At 40.3% G+C, this 26,184-nt stretch overlaps 1 protein-coding gene across 18 annotated transcripts in view; it reads left to right on the top strand.

Annotated features, from left to right (window-relative positions):
- Window positions 1-26,184, top strand: part of MICAL3 (microtubule associated monooxygenase, calponin and LIM domain containing 3) — a 158,881-nt gene that overhangs the window by 67,560 nt on the left and 65,137 nt on the right. For 12 of the 18 annotated variants that reach the window (XM_064421315.1, XM_064421312.1, XM_064421309.1 and 9 more), the window contains exons 12-20: window positions 57-204; window positions 1,445-1,641; window positions 2,550-2,662; window positions 3,147-3,209; window positions 3,937-4,110; window positions 5,122-5,214; window positions 20,310-20,496; window positions 24,363-24,451; window positions 25,563-25,650. In XM_064421315.1, the coding sequence (XP_064277385.1) occupies window positions 57-204; window positions 1,445-1,641; window positions 2,550-2,662; window positions 3,147-3,209; window positions 3,937-4,110; window positions 5,122-5,214; window positions 20,310-20,496; window positions 24,363-24,451; window positions 25,563-25,650 (1,152 nt within the window). Of the gene's footprint in view, window positions 1-56; window positions 205-1,444; window positions 1,642-2,549; window positions 2,663-3,146; window positions 3,210-3,936; window positions 4,111-5,121; window positions 5,215-5,909; window positions 6,009-10,302; window positions 10,399-12,453; window positions 12,511-14,353; window positions 14,459-16,907; window positions 17,016-19,566; window positions 19,729-20,309; window positions 20,497-24,362; window positions 24,452-25,562; window positions 25,651-26,184 lie in introns of those variants that run through there. The other 6 variants (XM_064421310.1, XM_064421320.1, XM_064421313.1 and 3 more) reach the window with 4 other exon arrangements.

Below are 26,184 nucleotides of genomic sequence, written 5' to 3'. Positions count from 1 at the left end.
CTTAGAATATGAGCTGTTGTTCATTTCTATTTTTCAAATGTGCTATTTTTTTACAGAGTCTGTAGCTCGCTCTAGTAAATTGCTCAGTTGGTGCCAGAGGCAGACTGATGGATATGCTGGTGTTAATGTGACAGATCTGACAATGTCATGGAAAAGTGGCTTAGCTTTGTGTGCCATTATCCACAGATACCGTCCAGACCTAATGTGAGTAACTGGCTGCTTCACGTAACTGGGAAGAGCAGGAAATTAGTGGTGTTTGGAACTAATAATATGGAGTTGGAGGCAGTGCATTTGTGACTTATGAAGAAATGGATTGAAATTAATTCAATTAAACTTGATAGAAACCAATATCCAGTGATTCACTAGCAGAGGGGAAGGTCATGATAGCTTGATGAATTTGAAAATAAATGTGTTGTCATTTTCCCTTCTGGATGATTTGGCAGAATTAAGCTTCAAATTGGTACTGACTGGAAAGCATTATTGACTGACAGATTTTATGTGTGAAATGAGTAAGGAATAGTTCATAGCTTCAGTTAAATCTCTTGTGAACAAGTCTCTGCACAGTCCTTTATGAATTTCCTGTTTCAACAAAGCAGCTCTTTCTAAAGACTTTCAGGCTGCCCTTTCTAGAAGTAGTGACCCACAGCCTAAATTAAGAGGTTGGTGCTGTTTGCACACTGACTTGGTGGTTGGGTGAATGGCAGAGGTGTCCTCTTCAGTGATATATTGGGTGAAACAGTGCCCAGATTCTAGAATGGGAAAACACTGGCTGGAAAAAGTGATGATAGCAAAGACTGTGGTACTTTAGTCTGAAATGTCTCCAACTTCCCAAAGGGACATCAGAAAAAGTAACTTCTAGAGCTGTACTTGAAGACATAATCCACTGTAAAACATACTGCAAAATTGTGGAGTTATTCCAATCCATATGCACTGAATTACTTCTGTATTGGTGTACTTGAGTGAACCCAAGCTTCACTGTTTAATAGCTTTATAGCTTTTGGGGAGTTCAAACCGCTTTTAAATACTCTACAAGCTGTAGTTTTTTAATATAGTTGCACAAGTTTCGGGAAAAGCCAGCAGGACAAAAATATGGATCAGTCAAGAGAAAAGGGGACAAAAAGTCAAGATTTCATTTAGTTCCCAGCACACGGAAGATTTTATGTAGGGGACTATGTACAGTCTTTCAGCAAAGAAGAAAGTGGAGATGTATTTCAGGGGAAAATGCTTTTTAAGAAGAAAAGTCTGGGTGTTTATGGAGAGCAAACAAATTTTAAAAGCATATATTTGAACCAAAGTTCACTGTAGTCAAGTAGCATCAACTTTGCCATGTTGGTGGCAAATAAAGTTAAGATTTCAAGTGAAAAAAAAAAGATGGATGTCTGAGTTCTTTCAGAAAACTGGTTTCTACTTGATTCAGTGCAAGGCCTCTTTTTGCCCTTTGCAGAGACTTTGATTCCTTGGATGAGCATGATGTGGAGAAGAACAACCAACTGGCCTTTGACATCGCTGAGAAAGAGTTTGGGATCTCTCCCATTATGACTGGAAAGGAAATGGCATCTGTTGGAGAGCCAGATAAGCTGTCCATGGTGATGTACCTCACACAGTTCTATGAGATGTTCAAAGACACCATCCCCTCTAGTGGTAAGCAGTTTGGGGCACTTTTGTGGGGTTTAAAGACTGCTCCAGGGTGAATGTGTGGGTTTCAGTTACCTTCATGCTGCTTCTGCATGAGCACATTGAGTGGTTACCCACTGTAGCTTTACATTACAAAATGTTGGCTTGTTACTGGTGCTGATAAAGACCAGTCAGCAGCATAAAAATTATGTTAGCAGCAGCAGGAGCAAAATAAGAGTTAACATACAATAATGGCCTCAAAAGTTCTAAACTCACTTCATCACTACTAGATAAGTTTTCTGCTTTCTTACTATTGTTTGTCTTAGCTAATGTGCCTTGCTAGTAGTTGTTGAACAGGTAGATTCAAAACACCAGCTGAGTTTTATACCTATTTATCATCTGTGAATGGTGAGACTAACTCCAGGCCAAAACATCTTTGAGCAGAACTGAAAGATGTCATTACCTAGCCCAAATCAATATGGACAGCCTTTAAATATTGATAATGTTGTTACAGCTCTTTATTGCTGATGATCTTAATTCACATATATCTCTCTGGTGAGGGGGAAAATTTTGGTTTAATAGCCTTTTAAAAATATAGTATGTATTGTGTATTATTTTTAAAACTCTGTACTCTTTTTAAGAATACAGATGCTCATGTTCCTTAAATCATGCTCTTTAAATGTAAAAGTAAATAGAGTAAGCATAGCATCTGTTATGGGTGATTATAAACCCTGAAAGAACTGCTTTGGGCAAAATGAAAAAGTAGCATAGCTGAGAAAGGTATTAATTCTAGACATCAGTTATTTTGTACAGAGAATTTAAGAAAGACTGCTACATTAAAAATAATCAGTGAGTCCTTCAGTTGTGTATTTAATAACAGCACCGAAGAAAGTAACTTCATGGCATTCCCTTGTTCTGCCTGTTGTCACTAACAGATGCCCTGGAGCTGAATGCAGAAGAAAAGGCTGCCCTGATTGCCAGTACCAAGTCTCCCATCTCCTTCCTCAGCAAACTGGGACAAAGCATCTCTCGGAAGCGCACTCCCAAGGTGAGCAGGCACAGCCCTGGGAGCACTCGGGTCTGGCAGGCTGCTCTCCAAGCATGGTGCTAAAAATGCAGGTGGTAGTGTTTGTTAGTCTGCAAGAGACCATGTGTTCACCAGCTCTTGGTGTGGGATAATACATGGCATTTATGACTGCAAAATTACATCTGTAGTATGTACTCTCAGAGGTGTATTTCAGTCTTAAAAGCTTAGCCTTGTGGTAGTATTTGGGCATATATTTTCTCTTGGAGTATAGCTAATTGCTCAGTTTTTGATGATTTGAAAGTGTTGAAGAATTGTCCAGTTGAAGGTTACAATTTCTTAAAGAGTATCTAGAAAAAAACTCTTTTGTTAAACAAATGGAGAATGAGCAAGAGGGAATTAAATAAGCTTTGCAACTAAACTGATTAAGGGCACTGATGACACTTATTTCAGCCCAGAGAGGTATGAGAGTTATTTTTGTTTTTTCCCCTACTCCTCCTGTTCTCAGGACAAAAAAGAAAAGGAACTGGATGGTGCAGGAAAGAGGAGAAAAACCAGCCAATCTGAGGATGTAAGTATTACAGTGAGAGATGTCAGGGAGCAAAATAAATGGTAGGTGCCTTATTCCCCACTTCAGTTCTTTCATTTTTTTTAATATCCAGGCAGGGATTATATAGGATTTTTAAGATAAAATTTAATTCTTCTTCGGAGGTTACACTTTCATGGTATCTTTAATGCAAATATTTTACTAATGATTATGAAAGAATACTACATAACAAATGAAATGTTGCAGTTCCCTGATGTTCTGTATTTATTGCAAATTGCTATGGTTTGGTGAGGACATCAACACTCAAAACTTCTCAGTGAAGTTGTGTGGCATTGTCAGAAGCTTGATGCATATTTAAACTTTAACTTTGGTTTGTGCAAAAAGCACAAACATTTCCAGTATGGCCATAAGGCAGTCTTTCAAATTCAGTGTTTGTAGCCAAATGGATAATGGTGAATTAAAATTCAGTGCTTTGGGTTTGTTGTTTGAAGATGAGCCTTTGGTTTATGTCAGGGGCTTCACAGGGGTGTTTCAGCTGAGGTCTTTTTGGTAGGTATCAAATAAGATTGAGAAGATCAGTAAAGTTTAACAGAACATCTGATGACTTGCCAAAGGAAATTAAAATGTGAGCTTTCAAGTGAGGCTAAGAGATTTGTTATCTATAGTGTAAGAGACTTTTCACAGCAAAGAGGTAGAAAGGAAAAGGTGATCTGGTTGTATCTTGTTAAATTTTGCTGTCACTGATTGTTAGGAGGACCTCCCACGAAGCTACAGAGAAGAAAGGCCCACACTGGTGAGTGCCCTGACAGAGAGGAGAATTGATGCTGCCATTGGGAACCAGAACAAAGTCAAGTCCATGGCAACCCAGCTGCTGGCCAAGTTTGAAGAGAATGCACCAGTGCCGTCCTCAAACTTACGAAGACAGGTAGGAGATGGATAATAAACCCCTTGTTTTGGAATTGTAGATGAAAACCATGGATGATAGCATGCATTCTTCAAGATTGGATGTTAGTGTTGCTTTTCTACTTCAAAGGCTCTCCTAGAGAAAAGTGAAGTTTACCCAAAGCTTAAAATTTACAAGTACAGGGTGGAGAAGACCAGCAGTTGAGTTTCTTTTATAACTACTATTGCTCTTTAAAAACTTTCCAGGAATGTTCTGCTTATGCTCTTTAAGAACAACCATTTGATTTCTGATTTGAACATTTTCATATCAGGTTACATCTGTTTGTTCTTGTGAACTGTGATTAAGCTTTGTACGTGTGTGTATGTGCAGCAGATAAATGCCTGGGAGTTTCTTGGCAATCAGGGTGTTTGTGTCATTCCAAGAGAGGCTGGTTTGTTCTCCAGGATGGTATCTGAACTGCTGCAACTGCAGGCTAGTTGTCTTTGATGTTAGATTGAGTCACTTCAAGCTGCTGCTGGCAGTGCAGTGTCAGCAGGATGAGGCTCAGTGTGGTTTAAGTGCCAGAGTCCTTGCTCTGCTGCATGAGTCCATCCCCACAGCTTGTGCCAAGCTCTGTGCCATGGCCACATCGTGAGTGGGACCTGAGCTGGCTGCTTGAAAGCCAGGTCAAGTGTGTCTCTGCCACACTACATATCAGCATTTGTAGTGTAACATAATCAGAATGGCCATGTCTATCCACACATTAAAATGTTTCTTCAGCTGCCACACATTGGCTGGCATACTCAGCCAATGATTTGAAGAAACAATGAAATGAAAGAAAAGGTCCAAAAATATGTGAAATTTCCCATTTTTGGATGTTTTTTTTTCCTTTTTATATTTTACTTGCTAAATGAATTCCCCCCTACCCTTATTTTTTTTTTCTTAAATGTTTGTCTGTCTTATTCTGTATTCCATTGCTATGGCTTTCTTTGAGTTTCCTTCACTATTTTATCTTTCCTCCTTGGTCCCACCTTCCCTACAACCTGCATGCAGCAACCTGTCCTGCCTTACCAAGAGCGTGGCCACAGCCAGCCATCCAGCAGACGAGAGCAGGGCCGCCTTGCTCCCATACCCCAGTGGAAACAGGTAAAGAAACTCACTCTCACTACAGTGCATTTTCTCACCCAACACCACCCATCATCACTGCTGTGTTTTTAAGCCAGTCCTTTTCCAGCATCTTGTCTGAGTCTGTTATTTTAAATAACTTGCAGTGAATAAAAGTCAACGTTTCCCTTTGGTGATGATGTATGGTTTAATGTTTCAAAAGTATTTAATCCAATTTTCCTTGCCCTCTTATGCTCGTTTCAACTTAACAAGACTTTCATGGATGTTGCAGCAGAAATTTTTGCTATAGAATTTCTAGATTCTTCTGTTAGAAATGAAGGAAACATGTAAGCAATTATGGAAACTCGTGAGGTAAAGATGTCTTATCTATGACATTAAAGCTCTTCCTTGATATAAATAGTAAAATTGGTTATCAGTTTTTCTATTCCTATGTGAAATCTTAAGTGTTCTGTAGTTGCAGGAGATTTTCCTGTGGTTTCCCTTTCTTTAATGCAGCTTTCCTTGCCAGCTTCCCTTGTTGCTTTGCAGACTCCTGTGTTACTGAGAATTCAGTACATTTTAGGTTTTCTTCCACAGAATAGGGACCAACAGCAGAAAAATCAGCTGGTATCAAATTTTATTTTCTCTCCAATGTTTTAGGCCATTGTCATTGCTGCTGTTTTTCTTTCAGCCATGCACTTTCCAAAACTAAAGCTTCTGATGGATGATCTTTTCAGGCATTTAGGGACACTTACCTCACTGGCTTCATCTGCTTCTACTGTTTCCTTGTGCAAATGGCCTCCTCTGAGGTATTCTGCTGACAGCCATAATTTGGAGAAACATCTACTTCTCTCTGGCTGTAGTTTAATCAGAGCATACTTTGGAGTCAAGAGGAAGAAGATGACACTGCTTTGGAAATTCACTGTTCTTGATGAATATGGATTCATGGTGATCTTCGTGTCTGAGGCATTCAGCACAATTACTGCTGCATGTCATGACTGGTGCCCTGATCTAGAAGGTTTCTCTTCAAGGAAGAAGACCTAAGCCCAGGGGAATTACTGTCAGGATGCTCTGGTTTCCTGACTCAGTGTTTGTTCTTCTACCTTTTGTCTCAAAGTCATCTTTGTAGGCTAATGAATATTTTCAGATGGATTCACATAATTCATGATTAAGGCAAATTTTATTTCTCAAGAACACTCATTAAGGCAGAAAAAAAAACTCAAGCAAAAAAGCTGTACAAAATTAAGTGAGCTGATGAGCACTGCTTATATTACTTCCTAGAAAAAGAAAAACTGGATTGCACTGGCTATCTCTCTCTGTTTTAGCACTTGGAAAATGTCACATTCCTGCACCTTTGAGATTTCTATTTGAACCTGTTACTGGAAATTTATGAAGGCTTTATAATTAGGCCTTTCTAGTGAAATACAGAAGTTCTTTTTGTTATTTTGTCATTGATAGAAAGAAAAGGACAAAGTTTTATTTCCTGTTTTTAGTGAGGGTTTTTCTCCTCACTAGGGAGTAGTTTTTTTGGGTTTTTTTTTGTTCTTGTTTATACCTGCACTACACAACTTAAAAGAAATTTTTTAAAAAATGTTTTCCTTGACATGGATAGCATCTCTGTATAGGAGCGTAGGGCATATCTTTCAAAAATCTTTCTGCAACATTTTTACTTTCAGAGGATTGAAATGATTTTTTCAACACTGGCAGTGATTGCCTTGAACAGATGATTTTCCTCTCAGTGTTGCACATGGAGATGATCTTTACTTGATTGGCTCTACTGCATCAACAGAAGATTATTGCTTCCTGGGTCCAGATGTCTTGCAGGATTTGCAGTGCTTTTGTAATGAAGAAGTACAAATCTGTGTCTCAAGGATGGAAAATCTGCAGGATACAGAGGGATCAACACCCCACTGATAGGGATCCCTGTTCCAAAGGTTCCTTACTGTGTGCCTGGGGAAGGGAAGAATATCAGTTACCTTTGTTGAAAAGCCATGGATGTGCACAGAGCCATTCTGCGGCTTATTTATGACTAAACAGAGATCAGCTGAGACCACTGAGCCAAGCAGCCAGCTTTGCCAAGCCTGGACAGAAAACCCCTCCTGCAGGAAGCTGGTGATTGAGCAGTACCTCAGCTGGCTGCTGAGGCTTCTGGTTGTGGTTGCTTTGGCAGGCAGAACCTGATAGGTGTGAGACTGCACCTTTTGATGGTGCTGGACTGGCCTTCTGTGGTGACATTGGTCACTCTGGCTTTGTAGCTCATTCCTGGGTGACACACTGCCAACAGAGAAGTGCTGCTGAATACCAGGACCTGTCACAGAATCACAGAATGACTGGGTTGGAAGAGACCTTCAAGATCATTGAGTCCAACCCAGCCCCAACACCTCAACTGAACCACGACACCCAGTGCCACATCCAGGCTTTGTTAAACACATCCTGGGGTGGTGACTCCACCACCTCCCTGGGCAGAGCATTCCAGAACTTTGTCACTGCCCATGCTGTAAAGGATTGCTATTCCTTCTGACAGACTCTTTAGGGATGATATATGTTTGCTAGAAAGAGCTGTTCATGAAGCTTTTGGAAAGGTTTCTCTTTTGGAGCAGGTGTTGAAGTTAATGAGCAGAAAGTCCTGCTACTGACTGAAGTATCACATAGCAAATACCTTCTAGTGGAGAGTGCTTTGGAGAGGAGCAAAGCAACTCCTAAGGGGGCAAAGGGGGGGATGTTACTGAAAGAAACCACAGGTTGCCTAATGTTCTTACTAGCTGGCAAAATGAAGTTGAGATCTTCTCTTTGGGAGAAGGGCAGTTATATGATTGACAGGTTTGGTTCTTCCTGTCTTTTGGAAACTGCATGGAAGAGGAAAGTACATGGCAAAAGCATAAAAGTGGTTGCAAGGAAGAGAGTTGCAAAGGAAATTTTCTGGGTTGGACCCACAGTTCAGGTGAGAAATTGGCATCTGCCTTGGGGTATTGCCTGCTGGTATCTGTCAGATAGAGATCCTTAGCTGTACTTGCTTACCAGTTTAAATACAGAATCTTGCTTTATCCTTGAATTAAGATATTAGGTGAGCAGTTTCCTTGAGCTTGTAAGGCAGGATACCTCTGTGTGTTGTATAGGTGAGATAGAGGTATCTTGCTAAGAGAGAATCCCTAGAAAGAGTGAAATCCTGGTGGAATCTGTTCTGAAGCAGTTTTTACTTTCATCACAGGACTTTTAATGCTGCCTCTCTTAGAAAGGCAATACCTTCCAAAGAGCAAAAAAACCCTCACCAATCTGCTTCTCACAGCATTCTGTGTGGCCAGCATCCCTTGTGAATTGGATTATAAAGTTGAATTTATTGAGTTACACTTTTGAGTTGTTGACCTGTGTTGTCAAAATTGGTTTTGTGCTCTTATGAGCATGACAGCAGCATCTAATGATGCACAAAGATATTGTGAAGTGAATGTGCACAGTGGAAATGTAATTTTTTTATATGATGGTAATATCACCTAAAAAGGCTGGATTGTGTTTCATGGTGTGGTGGTTAATCTCCTCAAATGAATGCTTGCTTGTACATGAACATCTTCCATTATGTGCTCTATGCTTTCTGAGCCATTCTGGCTGCTTTTGGGAAAGAGCATCTCATCCAGGATCATGAAGCCATTGAAAGCCATATGGTCCATCTAGAAGAGGAGCTGACTGGGCATGGTGTGAGAGACAAACCTTTTAAACTGAATTTTGCCCTGGATTTCCAGACCTTCATCTTGTAGCCTTCAGCAGTCATCTATTATTCCGTAGGTCTCCTGTCTGCAACAGCTTTTGTGTGTCATACATAGGCTTAAATCATGTTTGATGTGTACAAAGGTACTTGTAAGATGGAGATCCCATGTCTTTTGGTGCCTCTGGACATCTGCTGCTTATTCTTTTGAGGACTGATAGAACACGTACTTCATGCATTCATCCAATATTAGATTCTGAGATTTGCCTTGGAAAAATAAGCAAGTTTGAAAATTTTGACATTTGAAATGCAAACTTGGCCATGGACAGATGAAAATCCATGAGCAGCTCTGTGGCTGAGAACGTTGCCATGCTTTTAATGAATGACTTCATAGCTAAGCCTTTTAAAACATATAAATGTTCCTCATCCACTGCAGGGCAGAGTCATATGCTTCAGTTTAAGCTGCTTTTAGCATCTGTTTGAGATAGAGGAGTGTATTATTTATCTAACTGTTTTGTTGAAAAGGAAGACAGCTCCCAAACAGATGTTAGTGCCAGCTCATCTGCAAGGGCAGTAATAAACATCTGTAACATCTCTATACCACATGCAGTTTTTTTAGAGACTTATCTAACACTGGCTTTGGGTACACAGCATTTTGTTTTTTCCCAGTGCAACCATTTCCAGATATACTCTGGTGAGAACTCAGCAGGAAAAAAAAAATCAGGCTGAAGGCTCATTAATAAACAAGAAATGATGGAGAAAATCCCTACATAACAAGGAGTACAGCACTAGAAGGGCGTGTTTTCTGGTGTGATAAACTGAGGACATGTATGTGCATTGTGTAATAGGCAGACTATTAAATACAGCTCTATTTTATCTATAAACCAGCTGGATTTCTGTTTTAATAGAATGTAGTCATAGAATGTAGTACATTTTAGCTTGCCTGAGATGGTGTAATGTCTGTAAGTTAGAGAGGAGGGATCTGGAGCTGGGAGCAGAACACTGAGACTTGAATTGTATTAGTAATGAGCTGCAAGCAAGAGTAATTAGGTCAACAGGATGGATATTTTTAAGCCTTTTAAGGCTCAGCAATAAGTAATTTTTCATGAAGCAAAGAGAGCAGTCCAATTGTGCTATGGAGAGTTCCAAATTTTGCCTTTAACTGATTGTAAGACCTTGACTCAAAAGCTGTTGGTTTAATTGCTGAGTGATACAAATCTCTGTTCACTGTCAATAAAATGTGATTGTATGGCTCTGGGTAAAAACTTGGATCTCAGCTTCAGATACTCTGTGGCTTTAGCTAATTTGGGACAGGTGTGAGCTTAGGGTCATGGTCTCAGTTCATGCGTTCTGCCCTGTCTCACCAAACCATTGGTAATGTTACCTCTTTTCTACCATTATTATGATTTTTTCTTTTTCTGTTTTAAAAAAAGATGAGGCATAAGGAACGTTCTCGGACCTGCCCCAAAAAAGTGATCATGCTCTCTCCTTCCACTCCATCCTCCTCTCCATCGTATCCCAGGCAGCAGGTGATTCCCTCTGCATGCTCTGTCCCTTTCTCTTCATTGCTGCTTGTACAAGTCACTAGCTCAGTTACCAAACAGCTTATTTGCAAATACACTGCCAGTTTTCTTTCTTTCAGGTGCTAATGGGGGTTTCTCAGCCTCTTAGGTTAGGAAGGTAGGGCAGCATTAACTCACTGGAAGCATGAAGAGTCTCCACTGGAGACTGAGATTTTGCTGTAGGCAGATTTTTTATCACAGTACCCTTTCTCAGCTTTGAGGTGCAGCAAAGTAGAAATTAAATGTTTGGAGTAATGCACGGAAAGAAAATTAAATTTTGTTCCATCTCCACTCTCCGTTTAAGTAGGTGTGACTGAAAATTTGCTCTTGTATCCATGAAACTTTTATAGGACTGCTTATGTGAAGTGGCTTTTGAATGTTGTAGTGGCCTTCGCATGTCCACTGTGGTCCTTCTGTTTCTCCCACACCAGGCTTTTGTCTCAGTCTGGCTTTGAACCTGGAGCAGTGAAAGCTGTTCTGAGTACACTGTATAAATGTGCATCCAGATGTTTGTGCACATGTATTTGTTGTCCCAGTTATATATTACCTGAAATCCTTCTAGTATTTTTGTCTTCTTGTATATTGTCATTACGCTTCTTTGAGTTGTATCCTTTAAAATTATCTGTTTTGTTTTCCTACTTTCAAATCCACTTCTTGATCATTCCTAAGCTAAAGGTCCTGAAAAGGCAGTTGCAGTCCCATAGAGCTGTCATGACATCACATGAGGATTGTACAAATTAATTTCCCCAGAGGTGAAGCTGAGCTTGCTTGGCTAAGCTCTTGAGCCTATAAACTGTAAAGGAGCATTACCTTTTAGCAGAGTAGACAAGTTTTATTCTTTGGCAGAAAGTTTCACTTGCCTTATTGCTGATTTTTCAAATTTTAATTACATGTTGCAGTTTATCTGGTCTAATTATTGTCAGCCTCCAGGACACACATTCTTTCCTTCTGTGGTGTCTGCATCTGCAAGATAGATCAGCTCTGCCTACTGATCCCATTTGAAACTGTCTTGACAAACAGGGAGTTGATTTTCTGCCATGCTGTGAGCAGCAGCCTTTTCAAGAAAGATATAGGAGAGGACATCTAGGTAGAATGGGTGAGCAAAACCTGCATTTAAACTGCAGTGTAATATCAGATGATGTGATAGCTAGCTGCCTGCCTCGTGTCAAAATCCTTTGCAAATTTGGTTGGAAACATTTTATGAAAGAAGAAAGGTTTTCCCCAGCCTTACAGATGGAGAAACTAAGGCAGTTAAATGCTGAGTTTTACCTTCTAATCTGTAGTGTGGGGTTCATTTTCCATGTAGAGGAATTAGTTTTCACTCACTAAGAATCTTGTAGCTCTATATTTTCCTTCTGTCACCTCTCCAAGTGTTTGTTTGTCCTGTGTCTTTTTGGTTGCCTAGTTTAGTCATGAAGGCCAGCTACTGCCAAGTGTATTTTGACCATTTTCTATGTTGTGTTTTATGGAAGTCTTCCTTCTTTTAACTCAGGAATTTTTATCCTCTGTCCTACAGAACTGATGTTAGAGACAGTCAAGAGTAATCTGCTTTTGGAGGCATTCTTTTTCCTTAGGAATGATTTTTTTTTTCCCCTAAAATTGTCTTGGCCTAGGCCTCATAGCAAGTCAGATGGATCTGTATCCATGTTATACTGATGTCTTTTAAAACCTTTAATTCTACTCTTCTACTGCATTTATTCTGCCACTTCTCTTAAACTCTCTATCTCCTTCCTCTGAACTAACATCACAGTATGAGTTATACTGAGTGTCTTATCATCTTTATTGCACTAATTTGATTACATTGTGGTATTATGTTTTTGTTTATAGACCTAATATGAATATATACTTAAAAAAAATTCTCTACAGGAGCCAACTTGTTATTGCCAGGTTTGGAATATACTTAACAAACTTCTGCTCTTGTGGCTTCTTTTCTGCCTGCATCATAAGAAAAATCAGATAAAATGTGTTTTGATTAGGAAGTTGGTCTGTGATTGTTTTTAAGCTATCATTTGTTGCCTGCAGAGATTCAGGGAACCTGGTGCTGGCTATCCCGGGGAGCTGAGGCCCAGACAGGAAAGGGTAAAAAAGCATGAACAAATGGCATGGGTGCTGATGACACAGAGCTGCGGTGGATGTGTGCAATACAGAGGTCAAATACAGGGGGTGGGGAAGCACACTTATCCTAATGCTGCTGTTAACACGCTGGAACTGCTGAGAGTCAGTCAGGAGCAATCCTTCCTGTGTGACACCCACACAAATGCATAACAAGCCTTCTTCAGCAGTTTGCTATATGCTTTTATTTTGCCCTAGGTCAAGCACTTGAGCTCTTCTCATTCTTCTTTGTCTCTTACACCTCTTTAGGGAAGTATGCTGTGGCTGTAGCAGAACAAGAAGAGTTATGTTTTGTGCTAATTGATGCGAACATGGTTGCATTGTGTTCACCGCTTGCTTTCTGGATGGTTAAACAACTGGCATTCCATCTTGCCTCCTACAGGCCAAAGTAAAAGGAAAAATGATGAGGCATTATTTAGTATGGAGACTTTGAAGCCTTCTTAACAATGAAATATTCAACAGTTTGTCTGAATGGCTCAGTATTATACAGAAGCATGGGAAAATAAAAGATAGGCACTCAAAAGGACCGGTTGATTTGAATTCATATTGACAAATTAATTGACATTCCAGTACAGGCTTTGAATGAATTAAGTCATAAATGGGAGCCAGCAATAAAACTGTTGCAACTTCCAGAATGTGTTCTAACAAAAGCCTCTTGTGGGCCGAGTGTTTTCTGATAGGCAGTAGAGAATGAATACACGTGTCTGCAATGACACAGAAACCCACAGCTTCATAACAGGCCCCAGTTTTAGTGAAAATGATCTAGTAGGAAGGAGTAGGTGGAACAGAAAGCAGCTTTAAAGTAGAGAGTATTATTAATGCATCTGAATGGGAAAAGTGTTTCCTGTAAACTGGGTGTGAACTCAGTTTTCTGCTCTGCATTGGAGGACAATTAGTAATACAGAGCAGCACCCTGGCATTCTTGACAGATCAAGCCTCAGATTTCTTGATGCACATGTTTGTAGTTTCTGTCCATTTCCTTTTGTATTCTATAAACAAATTAGCTGAAGGCTGTGTGATACTGCAGTGGTAGTCTGACATATATGGCAGGCCACTTGCCAGGTCTTTTTTCATGTCACCAAGTGCACCACACAACAGTTTAGGAACACTGATATGAAAGACCAGAATAGCAGAGGTGTCAAATATTGTGCCTGGGATGTATTGACATGTAGTGCAATAAGAACAAGTAGGACAGTGAAGTTGCATAAGTAAAACTGGCAGCTTCTGTGCGTGTTTGATTTTGCTGTTCTTTGCTTTATTTAGACAGGCTCATTAAACATGCTCTCTTTGGCATGTGAAGTATTTACTTTGCATATACCACCATCTTTAAGAAATTAATACATTCTTTATGAGAACCGAAATACATTATCCTAAAATGTTTCTGTGCACAAAATCTAAGAAACAAATAAGTACAGATTGAGAAATTTAAAGGAAGTCCTTGAGAATGCAGAATTATGGGGAAATAGACTGACAAATAAGGCCCTTGGTGCATGATATAGCCACATTTTAAAATTATTTTTTGATGGTAATGCCAGAGAGAGAGGCTGTGCGCTTGTTTGATTTTGGCTGCAGCAGTCCTAGGAAGAGTTGTGAATAACAATTAATGTAACCATTTTTTTTCTTGCCCCTGAGGGTCAAAATGTAGCACTTCATTAGAAAAGCAGATACTGGGGGAAGAAAACCCCAGTTTTCACATGAGAGCTTTTGTTACTGTTGTGCATGTGAATGTCATACCTTTTGGCTGGCATTTTGGTGTCCATTCCTTTTTGTGCTGGTTTGTTTACATCCTGCCTCCTTCCTCGTCTCGCAGAGATCTCCTCGTTTATTTTCTCATGACCAAGTGCCCATGAGTGTTGAGCAAAGGGCATGTCAGCTGGCTGCCCTCCTGGAGTCCAGACGTGCACTGAGGCATCAGGTGACTGCAGCCCTGCCTATCCACTCTCCTGGGTACAGGTGAAATCATGGGGCAGAGAAAGAAAAAAAAAAATCACCAAGCTACGATGGCCACTGCTCTACAGTCATGTGGTTAAAACAACCATCAAGACTATTTTTGTCTTGATTTGTAGTGTCTTTATTTGACTTGCCTTTTCTTAGCTGTCTCCTTGTTTGGTGAGCAACCCTTTCTGTTCCTCAAAACAGAATGTAAACAATGAAGTAAAAAGCAGCCACTAAACTTCAGAATAAATGCTGAAAACCAGCCGGGCTCTGGATCAAGTCATCTCACAGTGGTCATTTAGCAGTCAGTCGCTCGCAAATTTTACTTGATTCTGGAAGCAAGAATATTCACATTTTCCAAGCTTAATCCCTAGCTCTGTAGTACTACTTGTGTGTCCATCCTTCCTGTGCAGTAGTTTCCAATGGTAGAGCTGGCAGTTTGTGCAGATTGTCTTTGATTGCAGTGTACAGTTTTGTTTTGTTTCGTTTTTGTGCCTAATTTTCTCTGCAGTCTGTTGTCTTTGGGCTATGGGAGCATGCCAGTTTGAACTGTGGTTTCTTTGGTTGCTCTCTGTTTTCAGTTATCTTCAGCAGTGCTTGGCAAACTGCAGAGTGCTTTTTTGGAAAGCATAAAATCACAGAAGTGATTTTATTCTTAACTGTTTTGAGTTAACCATCCCAAATCAAGCTGTGTTCTTGGGCTTGGAGCATAAACAGTCCCCGAACTTTTGCTGGTGGGCAGAACTTTTGTAAGCCCTACTAAAAAGAATTTTGTGACATCTAGGTCACTTTCCATTGCTGGGGTTTTTTTGGGGATGCCATCTTTTTCTGATGGCTAAAATCTCAAAAGCTGTTCTCCAAGAAGGAACAACAAACTTTTGCCTGGATTTGAAATTTTAGCTATGGAGGCCTGAATAAGAAGACTACTTTAAACATAATGGCATCTCTTTGTTAATGGGTGCCATGACTTAGTATTTCAAGCAAGGCCCACAATGGTCATGTGCATTTCCTTATCCAGTTAAAATGATGACACAGAAATGAAGATCGACCAAAATACCTGCTCCTACCTTTTGTAGTGCTCTCTGGCAATTTTTAAGCTCCTTCTGAGCATGGAGATGCAAAGATAGACAATTTCAAAAATAATTTCTAATTTTTCTATTGTGCAGAATTAAAAAGAGGGAGAGATTGAAAACACGAAGTAGAGGAAAGCATAAAGTGGGTAGGGCAGAGAGGAAAAAGGAAACAGATGTTGGAACACTGCAAGCAATGATGGATTATGATGTGGGACTTAAGGGAAGAAAACAAGAAAAATACTGAGAGAGAGAAGACTTAGCAAAGTAAGGACATTTTCAGAGAAAAAACTTGATTAAATGTTGATGTACAGAAAATTTTTGTATGAGCAATTATATTTCCATAAATTGGGGAAATTGTGAAAGCCAAGCTCTTTTGCATTTTGCTCAGTAAATTTAATCTTGAGGTTAGCCTATTCCAAGTGGCTAGAAGTAGCTATTTTCATGGGTCATGCAGTTACATGACATTTAGTTTTCCTTTTTTTAACTAAAACCATAATTTTTTTTTTAAGAAAGCCAGTTATTTGTAATGTGCATATTTTTTTTCTTTCCAGACTATAATTTTTAGGAATGCACAGTTTCTTCCAGTCCTGTTTGTCTGATAATTCCAACTTTTTTCCTACTTATATGAAGTATTTCTTGGGAGATGGGCATAATCATCTGTAGAGATAATGACAAGGACATATTAGAAGACGAAATGTTGGGTTCTCCTGTGAGGAACCAGTTTCAGAAGGATGCAGGTTCTCAGTCTGAGATTTATTCTTTGCCATTTGATAATCAAGATCAGCAGGTTATTTTATATTGATACGTTCTTTATTTTGTTCAGTGTTTCTAATCTGTTTACAGTAAATTTTAGGTTGGAAATTTGCTGTTAATTACTGGAAATACATACAAGCTAACTTCTTTCTCTTCTGCCCCCCAGGAGAGCAGACTTTTGGTTTACATAGTTAAAATGTAGAAGAGGTCTCACATGGCCTGAAAGATGATCTTTAGTGCCTTGGGCCAGTAATAGAGAACAATGGGAGATACAGAAGGAGCAGAGGAAATTGATTTGGGGTCTTTGCCAGTGGCTTAGTTGGTTGAATTACAGGAGGTTGGACATCTGTGGAAGTAGGTAACTGTTTCCAAATGGTCCTAAATAATGTAAAACCTAATAAAGAGCAAATTTAGAATAACTACTCTGCCTCGCTAGGGAGAAAGTAAAGATACCCTGGGTATTTTTCTCAAAGTTTTCCTGTAAGAGTCCTTAAAAAATTGTTCTTGATGGTAGCCAGAAAGGCTTGGGCTGGGTTTTTAATTTTCTCTTCTCCGTTAGAAGAGCACATGTATGATTGTGTTGATGTTTATTTTATGTTTTAGCCCGAGACGGAGCCGTCTCGCCGATTCTTTGTTGACCAGTGGGAGCTCTCCCTTAGCCTCCGCTCTTCCAACCGCCCTTCCTCACCCTCCTCCGACTCCCTCCGACAGGTAGCCCTCACCTGAGCACTCCAGGTGCACTCAGCTGCCTCTGCTTGCCAAGGACACCCACAGGACACAGCCAGGCTGGCACTGCTTCACCTGCAGAGCCTCTGTGCTTCTCTGTGCACAAAGGAGAAGCCAGGGGCAGCCTGTGCCTGGCACAGCTCGGGTGTTGCCAGCCATAAAGCAGTTTGGAACTAAATGTTTTTAACATTTGGTGTCTGTGAGAAGTTTGTGGTGCATCTCTCACTCAAACCAGGGGTTTGGAGCACTGATAGTCCTTCTGGCTTTGCGGTGGAGCTTTCTGGTTTTGCTTGCTGCTTTTGTTGAAGTTTTGGGCTAAACAGAATGTGCATACGTGATTAATGGACAGTGTGAAATAAAAAGTGCTTTGGCTTTTTGAAAGATCACTGAGAATTTGAACTAGTTACAGTTGCCCTACGTAAACAGCAGGAACTTGGTTTGACCTAAGCTGGAACAGTTCTTTCCCTCCTTTTAAAAATGTTGCAGAATGTTGTATGTCTTGAATACCAGGGAAAGAAAGATAAAATGCTTCACTTAATACCCATAATTAGGCCATATGTGATATGTAGGCAAAAAGCAAAACAAATCAGAAACACACAAGCCCAAATTAAAAATTCAGCAAGTAAATTTCTCACACCAAATATTCTAAGGTACTGTGAGTTAACATGTTCATTTTTTTACCATGGAACTTCTTACGTGCTGGTAAAATTTTAAAGATGCTGGAGCATCTGCAGTTGAAGGTTTCAAATCAAAACTTGATCAGGGGAAACCTGGTTCAGCTAGAAGGAAGTTTTTCCCCTGGAAATGCTTCGTCTCTCTTCTAAGAAAACTCAAAAAGCCTCAAAAGCTCTGATCATTCAGTGGAAATGGAAAACTCTTGGCCAAATTATTATGGTTGCCAGTTAAAAATCAATGCTGAAGAAAATTTTAGAAGTGAGCACCATTTAAAATGTAAAGTTTAACAAGATGTGTCATTGAAAAGCAGCTCTACACATATGTATGTGGAACTTGGAAACACATGGACCCTGGAGACTCAAAGACAAATGATTTGTTATTTCTTGCATATAGAAATACTGCAAGTGTTCTATCTCTTGGAATGGAATCAGTAGACAGGTATAAATTCTATGTAGAAATAAACCCTCCCCTCATTACTGCAGTGACAGAGAGCTTTAGGAATTAGGACTGTAGTGACAGCAGCAGTAATCTCTGACTGAGCACTCCATTTTCATAATCTTTTTCCCCAAAGTACTCATTCTGTGCTGAATTTCAGTTTCTCTGATGCTTCCTACTGTTCTCATGTCTGAACTTGTGAAGGTTTTAAACATTCCTAAAAGGCTGATAACCACACAGATTAAATTAGTTATTAGTTGAGGGAAATAATTACTGTGCTTCAAGCAAGTTTTGCTATAAGTAAAAGGGGTTTTGAGATACAACTTTCCTTCTGTTACCCTTGGCATTTCACACTTGCTAGAAGCTGAGTGGCTCTCTGATCCTGTATTAGCTGAGAATCCAGCTAGAAACATTCATGATGCTGCTTAGTGTGGAAAAGGGAAGTTGCTTGGCGTGCTCTTTGCTGCTCCGAGTCAAATCCGTGGCGTTTGCAGTGTGATTGAGCTAACATGGATGTAACCACCTCATTTTCTTAACCATGTAATTACTGCCAGTGGTTGTGTTTCCTGTGAAAAACACTTTCTCCACTCCTGCAGTGATGGAATTTGGCTTGCAGACACTCATTTGGTACCATCTAAGGTAACAGCCAACTTGCCTAGACTGCTGAAAATACTGGAGGGTTTTTAGATATCCAGAGTTTTGGAGTCTGTCTGTGCCCATGGTGGAGAAAAGCCAAGTCATAAAGCTGTGTTCAGGGTTGAACAAATATATGTTCCAGATGTATGCAGGTATGGCTTTAATGCATTGGATGAAGGCTCTTCCATCTTTTTCCATATAAACCTCTGTGTATTTTTAGCACTGGAAGAACTCACTCACTGTGAGTTCTGTAGTTAAGGGCTTCTCCCTGCTCTGTGAATGGTCTGTAAATTAATTCTTTCCAGGTGCAAAGTATACAAATATACTGTTGTAAATCAGCATGTTGCATTAGACTTTGTAACATGCCTTCTAAAAAAAAAAAATCTTTGTTTCTGATGTCAATTTTACCTGGAAGCTCAAAATCTAACTTATATTTAGCCTCATCTTTTATAAGTGTCTCTACATACGTTTCCAGGGACAAAATACCCCACAGATGAAAATAAGATCTGCTCCCTTCATCTTCATAGTATTTCTGGAACACTTTAAAAATACAAAATACAAGCCTTCCTGTCCGTTCCTACAGGTGATCCTGGACTGTACTGGTGATTTCTGATGACACTGGCTTTGCTATTACTACTTGTCACTTTATTTGTCCACTGTCTTGGCATGATTTGACCTCTCTGCACCTTTTCACCACCTAACCTCTCATCATTCTAGTTATTTTTTTTTTTAATTTGATTCTTTTTTTCTTTTCTCACATCACTCTTGTTTTATTCAACCCATCTGGTAGAAGTACATAAAGATGTACACAGGCGGAGTGAGCTCATTGGCTGAGCAGATAGCCAATCAGCTTCAAAGGAAAGAGCAGCCCAAAACCCTTCTAGACAAGAAGGAACTGGTAAGAAATGTGCCAGAGATGACGTGTGTTTGTGCTTAGATGTCGTGTAGATCTCAAGTTTTGTGAGTGTCCACCAGTTTTGTGAGTTTTGTTACACCACTGATGGAATCTGTCGTAGCTTTGTGGGAGATTTGTTTCCCTTTCTCCATCCACCCTCACTCCTGTCCTTGTTTCCTTTTCCAAATGTTTTAATCTAATGCCAGCATCCAAAGATTGGGCATAATGAATTGAGAAAACTGTTCATAACACTTCTGCACTGCTGCTTTCTGGAGGAGACACTGACTTTGGTAATGTAGGTCTAAGAATTGCTGTTTGAGGGTGTTCTAATGGTTTTGCCTTTCTTTGTATGCCTCCTTCAGTCACTGATTTCAGGGTCATCATTAATAGTACTGGTGTCCACTCATCTACCCAGAACTTTACTCCTGATATATGTAGGCATGGCATCCTAGGATCCTTTATCCTGGACAACAAGGTTAGTTTTTGATGTCCTGGTTAAAACCATGAGTTGTGTTTGAGAACTGCAGCAGTATCCAGGTGCTCCCGTATCCACATAAACGAAGAGAAAACATGACCTGGGTGCGTGATCTCGGCGAGGCTGGACACACACAAATTCACCCATCCCTCTTTGTGTCCAGGGCTCGCTGAAGAAGGAGTTCCCCCAGAACCTGGGAGGCAGCGACGTGTGCTACTTCTGCCGCAAGCGGGTCTACGTGATGGAGCGGCTCAGCGCCGAGGGCAAGTTCTTCCACCGCAGCTGCTTCAAGTGCGAGTACTGCGCCACCACGCTGCGCCTGTCCTCCTACGCCTACGACATCGAGGACGGTAAGGCACCAGGCCCTTCTGGCACTTAAAAATTACTTGGTGAGTTAGGGAAGAGGGTAGTTTCCATTCCCCGGACACCATCTCTGAAGTTCTTGGAGCTTTGTGGATTTCCTGTGGCCGGGTTATGGCGGCAGCAGAGCAGCCAAATTCATAGGAGTTCATACAACATCGTAGTGATGCCCAGAGAGGCTGCCTGGAACAGAGGCTAGATAGAGTTAAAGGAATAAAATAGGGATTTATTAAAAGCCTTCAAAGGTTACATCTTGGGCGGCTCAAGAGCCTGGCTGTGGCTCCACTCAAGATGGACTATGGGGGTCCCAGTTGTTGGTTTCTCTGGGTCTGGATTGAAGGCACTTGAGACAGTAGTTCATGTTTAGACTCAAGTGTTTATTATTTCTTATCAGTAGAACAGTCTCACTACTGTGAGTTCAGCAGTTTTTCATTAGAAGGCACAAAATGGCCAACAATCTCTTGTTACAAGGTCTTTTAAGACTAAACTACCCAATTAAGAACTGACACCTAGATTATTTTCCCTTTTAACCCAATAACTGATCCCAAAGAGCCCCCAGTGTGGACTTTTCTGCCCAGTTACAAAATGCTACCCAAACCCATGAAGAAGGAAGAAGCATGAAGAAGAAACCCTGTGCCCTCCATCTTGCTTCCATCCACAACATATTAAAAATTCCAAAACCTAAGTTTCTCAGCTAAGTGCTACACCTACACTGCTCTCTATAATCTGTTTCACACTTTTGTGGATTCTGGTCTATCTTGAAGTCTAGGGAGCTTTCTCCGTGAATGTTGGTCAAAGTCAGAGCTCCCCTGGGGGTCAGGGCACCCCAGAGCAGACAGAGAAATATTCCTGGTGCCCTGAGCTTCCACAATGGACAGCTGATCACGAGTTTTGACACTTTTATAAGTTTTGGTCCATTTACATATTGGGTTTAATTGTCCAATTACAGCTTCAGGTTATGAATTCCCATCCTCCCAGATTGCTCTCCTCAATTCCCTGTTGTTCACACTTTTGGACTCAAAGCTACAACGGGGGGCTGGAAAAGGATGGTTTTGTCTGACTAAGCTGTGAAAAGAACTTTCCAACACTTCATATAAAGTTCAGAGTTACACATTAAGGCAGACCAGAATCTGAAAAATATGAAATCTAAACTTAGGGCATCATTAAGAGCTGCTAGAATGTGGGGAAACACATAAAAACTGGAGACTTGAAAAAGCTTTACAGGCTGAGTTTGAAGGCTAGACCTTTTACTGTCCTCATCTGACAATATTTAAATAAAACTCCTGAGTGTTAATACCACTTAAGAGAAAATAACAAGTTGGAGAGAAATGCGGTCAGCTTGTTCTTCTTAAAGATACCAGAACTGTCCAACTCTGTGTGTTTATTTTAGATGTAATAAAATAGGAACTTCATAGTCAGGGGTTGTTGATAATAGGTCTTTACAAGCTAAGTTCTGTTTATATAGAAAACATGGAACTTTAAAGTTGAGTACAGGTAAGTCATTGTTAAAGTGTTGTAGCAGTAGTTACTGAAGATTCAGTAATGACTTAAGGAGAAAAGAATGCAATTACAAAACTTGCTGATGTCTCAATTAAAAGAATCTAACATGCCAAGAATGAAGGGAAGCTTCAGATTTACCCTACAAGTCTGAGAAACAAGACAATAGGGCAGCAGGTGAAACTCACTTTATCAACAAAGCTTGCATATTGAAAGTAACAATTTAAGATCATCCATCACTTGTGAAAAGTGATTTCCTTGTAAGGGTAGCTATATATTAAAATATTTGTTTGAGCAGTGGTTGACAAAGATGTCACATTTTCTAAAGAACATGTATTAGAAAGTATTTCAGGTAAATGTTGATTCACATCAGCAGGCATGCATTTATTTTCTTACACAGCTGCCTGTCTTTAATCCAATTTCAGTAGGAAAACAAGGGCAAAATGGTGTAAAACTAGTGACAAGTAAGGTTCCAAGGATTTGATTGTAGACATAATGGTATAGAAAACAGAATAACAAGAAAAGAAATGTTAATACCAGTATTTCTCCTACTAATTGAGGCAAATATGAAGTAAAAATTTTAAATTGGTGTCACGGGATGACACTCCAAAATATTCTATGCAGTTTGAAATTGATGGGTATCCACTCCATAGCTAAGAAGAATCTTTTAATTTATACTGGGTAGAAAAATGGCTGTGGAAACACCATCTGGTTTAAGGGGCAAAAAGAACTAAAAGAACTAATGCATAATATAATGACTTTAAGTAATGGATTTGCTGGGTTATGAAGAGATGAGGAAACTTAGAATCATCAAACCAGACTCCCAGTAAGGAATAGAAACCCCTTTATTGCTTGTCTGGAAGGTCAGCAGAGATGGCATGCAAGTTTAAAGGGGCCAGTGTAATTTTGAAATCAACATAAAAGTAACATCTTTGTCAGAAATCAAAGTTGGAGAAAAGCATTTTTTGAGCACTGCTGTTATTTTGAGCACTCACAAGCAACTGAATATCTGACTGTCTGTTAAGCAGTGACAGACTGAGCTCCTCTGTCAGCTGTAGGGGCTTGAAACAGTTTTGACCACCAGATTTTTAGTAATTCGCTCTGCAAGCATGCTTGTGTGTGCAGTTATGGCCAGACAGTTCTCAGTGAAGCAAGCACAAAGCTTGGAGTTTCAGCAGGCTTATAGCATTCATTCTGAAATGTTACATGCCCAACAGTTGTGTGTTATATGAAGCAGATGTGGCTAAACAGAAATCTCTGGTATCCTATCTAATACAGTAATTGTGAAAATGTAGCTTGTATTTCATTCTGAGTTTTCTTTGAGAGTTAAAGAACCAAAGCTATGCACACATTGTTGCTGTTCATCTAGCTGTTTGGGCTGACAGGCATTCTGCAGCCTTCTGCAGTCACTGTCTGGTTTTAGGCTTCAAAGTCTGAGAATTTTTATGTAAGAGCTTTTCAGTTGTTGTTATTTTAGACAATCTCAAAAAGCAGGTTTTGGTAAGAGTAAACATTAAGAAATACATATTGAAGTAAAGATTTCTAGGAAGATGTTTGTCACTTTTCCATCATAAAGCATTTTGCAAATACCAGCACAGAGAAATTAGAGGAGGAGGCAGAGGTCTGAATATGTGTTAGGAATGCAATGGCAAAGCTCTAGGAATGGGGTAGCAGTGGAGAGTGCTATGCCAAGCAGGATGCACTGACAAAGGTACAGTGGAAGGTAATTATGGTAATTATCAGTTTGCTGCTTTTATTAGTACCAGTAGTATTTGCATGATGGTATTGCTAATGCTGCTTTGTCTTCCTGACAGTGCTCAGCTAGCAGTGAAAAACCTCTCCAGACTTCTGGGGTGTTAGTAAAACCAGCAGGATCACAAAAGGTCTTATTTGTGAAAATGAGTCATTGTCCTTTTTACAAGTAGCCACTGTGCATTTTGAGAGATGGTTCTTTGGGAGTTAACACTGTCCTCTCCCACTTTCCTCTGCTGGTTGTATTCATTCTTGCTTTTTCCAAAAGTGCTTCTGCCAGCTTTTCATGTGATGATTTCTTTGTTCCTCACACACTGCCGCATTGTTAGCATGTGATACCACACAAGCCTCACAGCTTTGCTTTGGTGTTTGATAGGATTTTAAACTAAATGGCTGTCAGGCACCCAATGGAAAAGAGCCTAGTTACAAGGGGAGAGAGCAGGGCTGGAGCTACAACTTCAGCCAGTGTTTGCCTCTGCATATAGTGAAGAAATTAGAGAGAGCAACGGGAGGGGCTGCAGAAAATAAGTTGCAGTGAGATGGACATTTATATTGTGCTAAATTCTTGTGTTCCTATTGCTGACCATCATTTGTGTTTTATCTGCAGGTAAATTCTACTGTAAACCTCACTACTGTTACCGAGTCTCTGGTTATGCTCAGAGGAAGAGGCCAGCAGTGGGTCCTCTGTCAGGAAAGGTAACTCATTATTTTCATCTACTGTGCTGTGTTAATAGATTTTGATTCTTAATATTGAGAAAGTGTGTGTGTGATGGTTTGGGGGTTTTTCAGAAAGTAGAAAAATTCAGGGTGCATTTAGTTGCTTTATCTATCATGAAAACTTACAGTTCAACTAAATCTTATTTAAAAGCACTTCCTCTACTTAGTACTACTCTTTTCTTGGTACTTATTATAAAATGATGCACTATCCTGTTCCAAACAGGATTTTGATTTGTTCTTCTTGTCAGCTGAAATACTTTCTCAGTGTATGCTGAGACTAAATGAGTAATGTTAGCAGTTCTGATTTTCCTTTGTTTCTCCATGGTTTTGCTTAAGATGAAACAAATGGTTTGCATTTCTTTTGAAACATAAAGTTCTATTCCTCTTGCATAAGCTATGAAGATCACATATCTTCATTTTTGAAGGTCTGCTGCATGTTAACAGGAACCTGCATGGAAAGGCAGAATATCCCCTTTCCTATACTATCATAATAGAAGTATTTGTGCTGTAAATATAGGATGAGAGACACTGTGTAGTACAGAAAAGTCCCTCAGCTTTTGCTGTTATAATTCAAAACACCTAATTTTTCTCCTCAAGCCCCTTTTCATTATTTTCACATACTCTGAGCAAGCTACATGCTGGTTTCTTAAGTTCTGTTAAGCTTGCATGCTGCAAACTGCCCTCGTCCCTTAAATTATATTTTCCTTTGTGCAAGCAGTGCTGCCTGTCCTTCTGCCTGATTCTCAGGTTTTATTAGTACAAGCTGGAGCTGTACTCCTTTCTGGAAGGATAACAGATCCATCCCAATATGTGCCATACTTCCTGCCAAAAATAAAGACTAAAAATGGCACCTGTTTTATTTCCCAGAGGAGCAGACTTCAGGGATCTTACAGCTTTGACTTTCTTGGCTATCCACTTTGTTTTCCAGAGCTTTTTATTAAAGCCTTAAATTGAGAAGGCACATGTTTGTTTTTCACAAAACAAGCCTTACGTGATGGTTGCGGGGTGTCTCAATCCCTCACTCAGCACGTTCAGTACGCACAGCAATTCCAACCTGAACATGGATTTAACTTCCCCCACCTTCTTGCAGGACACCAAAGGACCTGTGCAGGACGCCATGGCCAGCGACGGGAGCGGACGGGCCAGCAGCATCCCCGCCTCAGCAGAGAGGGCCCCAGGTAGCTCCGCTTCCTTCTTTAGCAGGGTGGTGCAGTACTCGCTCGGCCTCGTGGGCAGAGTTAGGGTGGTGAGCCAGCGCCTGCACAGCACAGTCTCCTCCATTGGGCACCACGTAGCCCAGAACCCTCTGGACTCCTTTTTCATGTGTCAGCTGCTGGCGTTTGGGGTTCCCTTTCTCTATGTCCAGTCAGAAGTTCTCGGGCAGATCCTAGGGGAATTCTGTGGGCAGCCTGCTGACCAGTGAGGATTAATGTCTCCCGACTTTGAGCTGTGTAACTCGTTTGGTTTTTGCGGTGCCTTGTGAATTTTGTGTGCTACGTGGAAATCTCAATATATTATTTTGCACTGTGGCTTCGGGGCCTAGATGTTCTCAGTTCTTTCAAGGACATTGTTTGAAAGAATTCCAGGAAAACACAGATGCTCAGTTGAGGTTCTCCTCTGAGTCAGCCCTGATAAAGAGCCCTGTAATGTATGCAGCTCAATGTCAGTGAAATTAAAAGTTTTTATGAAGCACTGGAATAGCTCACAAACTG

Source organism: Passer domesticus, chromosome 5 (assembly GCF_036417665.1).
Source record: "Passer domesticus isolate bPasDom1 chromosome 5, bPasDom1.hap1, whole genome shotgun sequence".
NCBI lineage: Eukaryota > Metazoa > Chordata > Aves > Passeriformes > Passeridae > Passer > Passer domesticus.
Note: the sequence above shows the minus strand (reverse complement) of the source record. Positions and strands in the feature narration are given on the sequence as shown.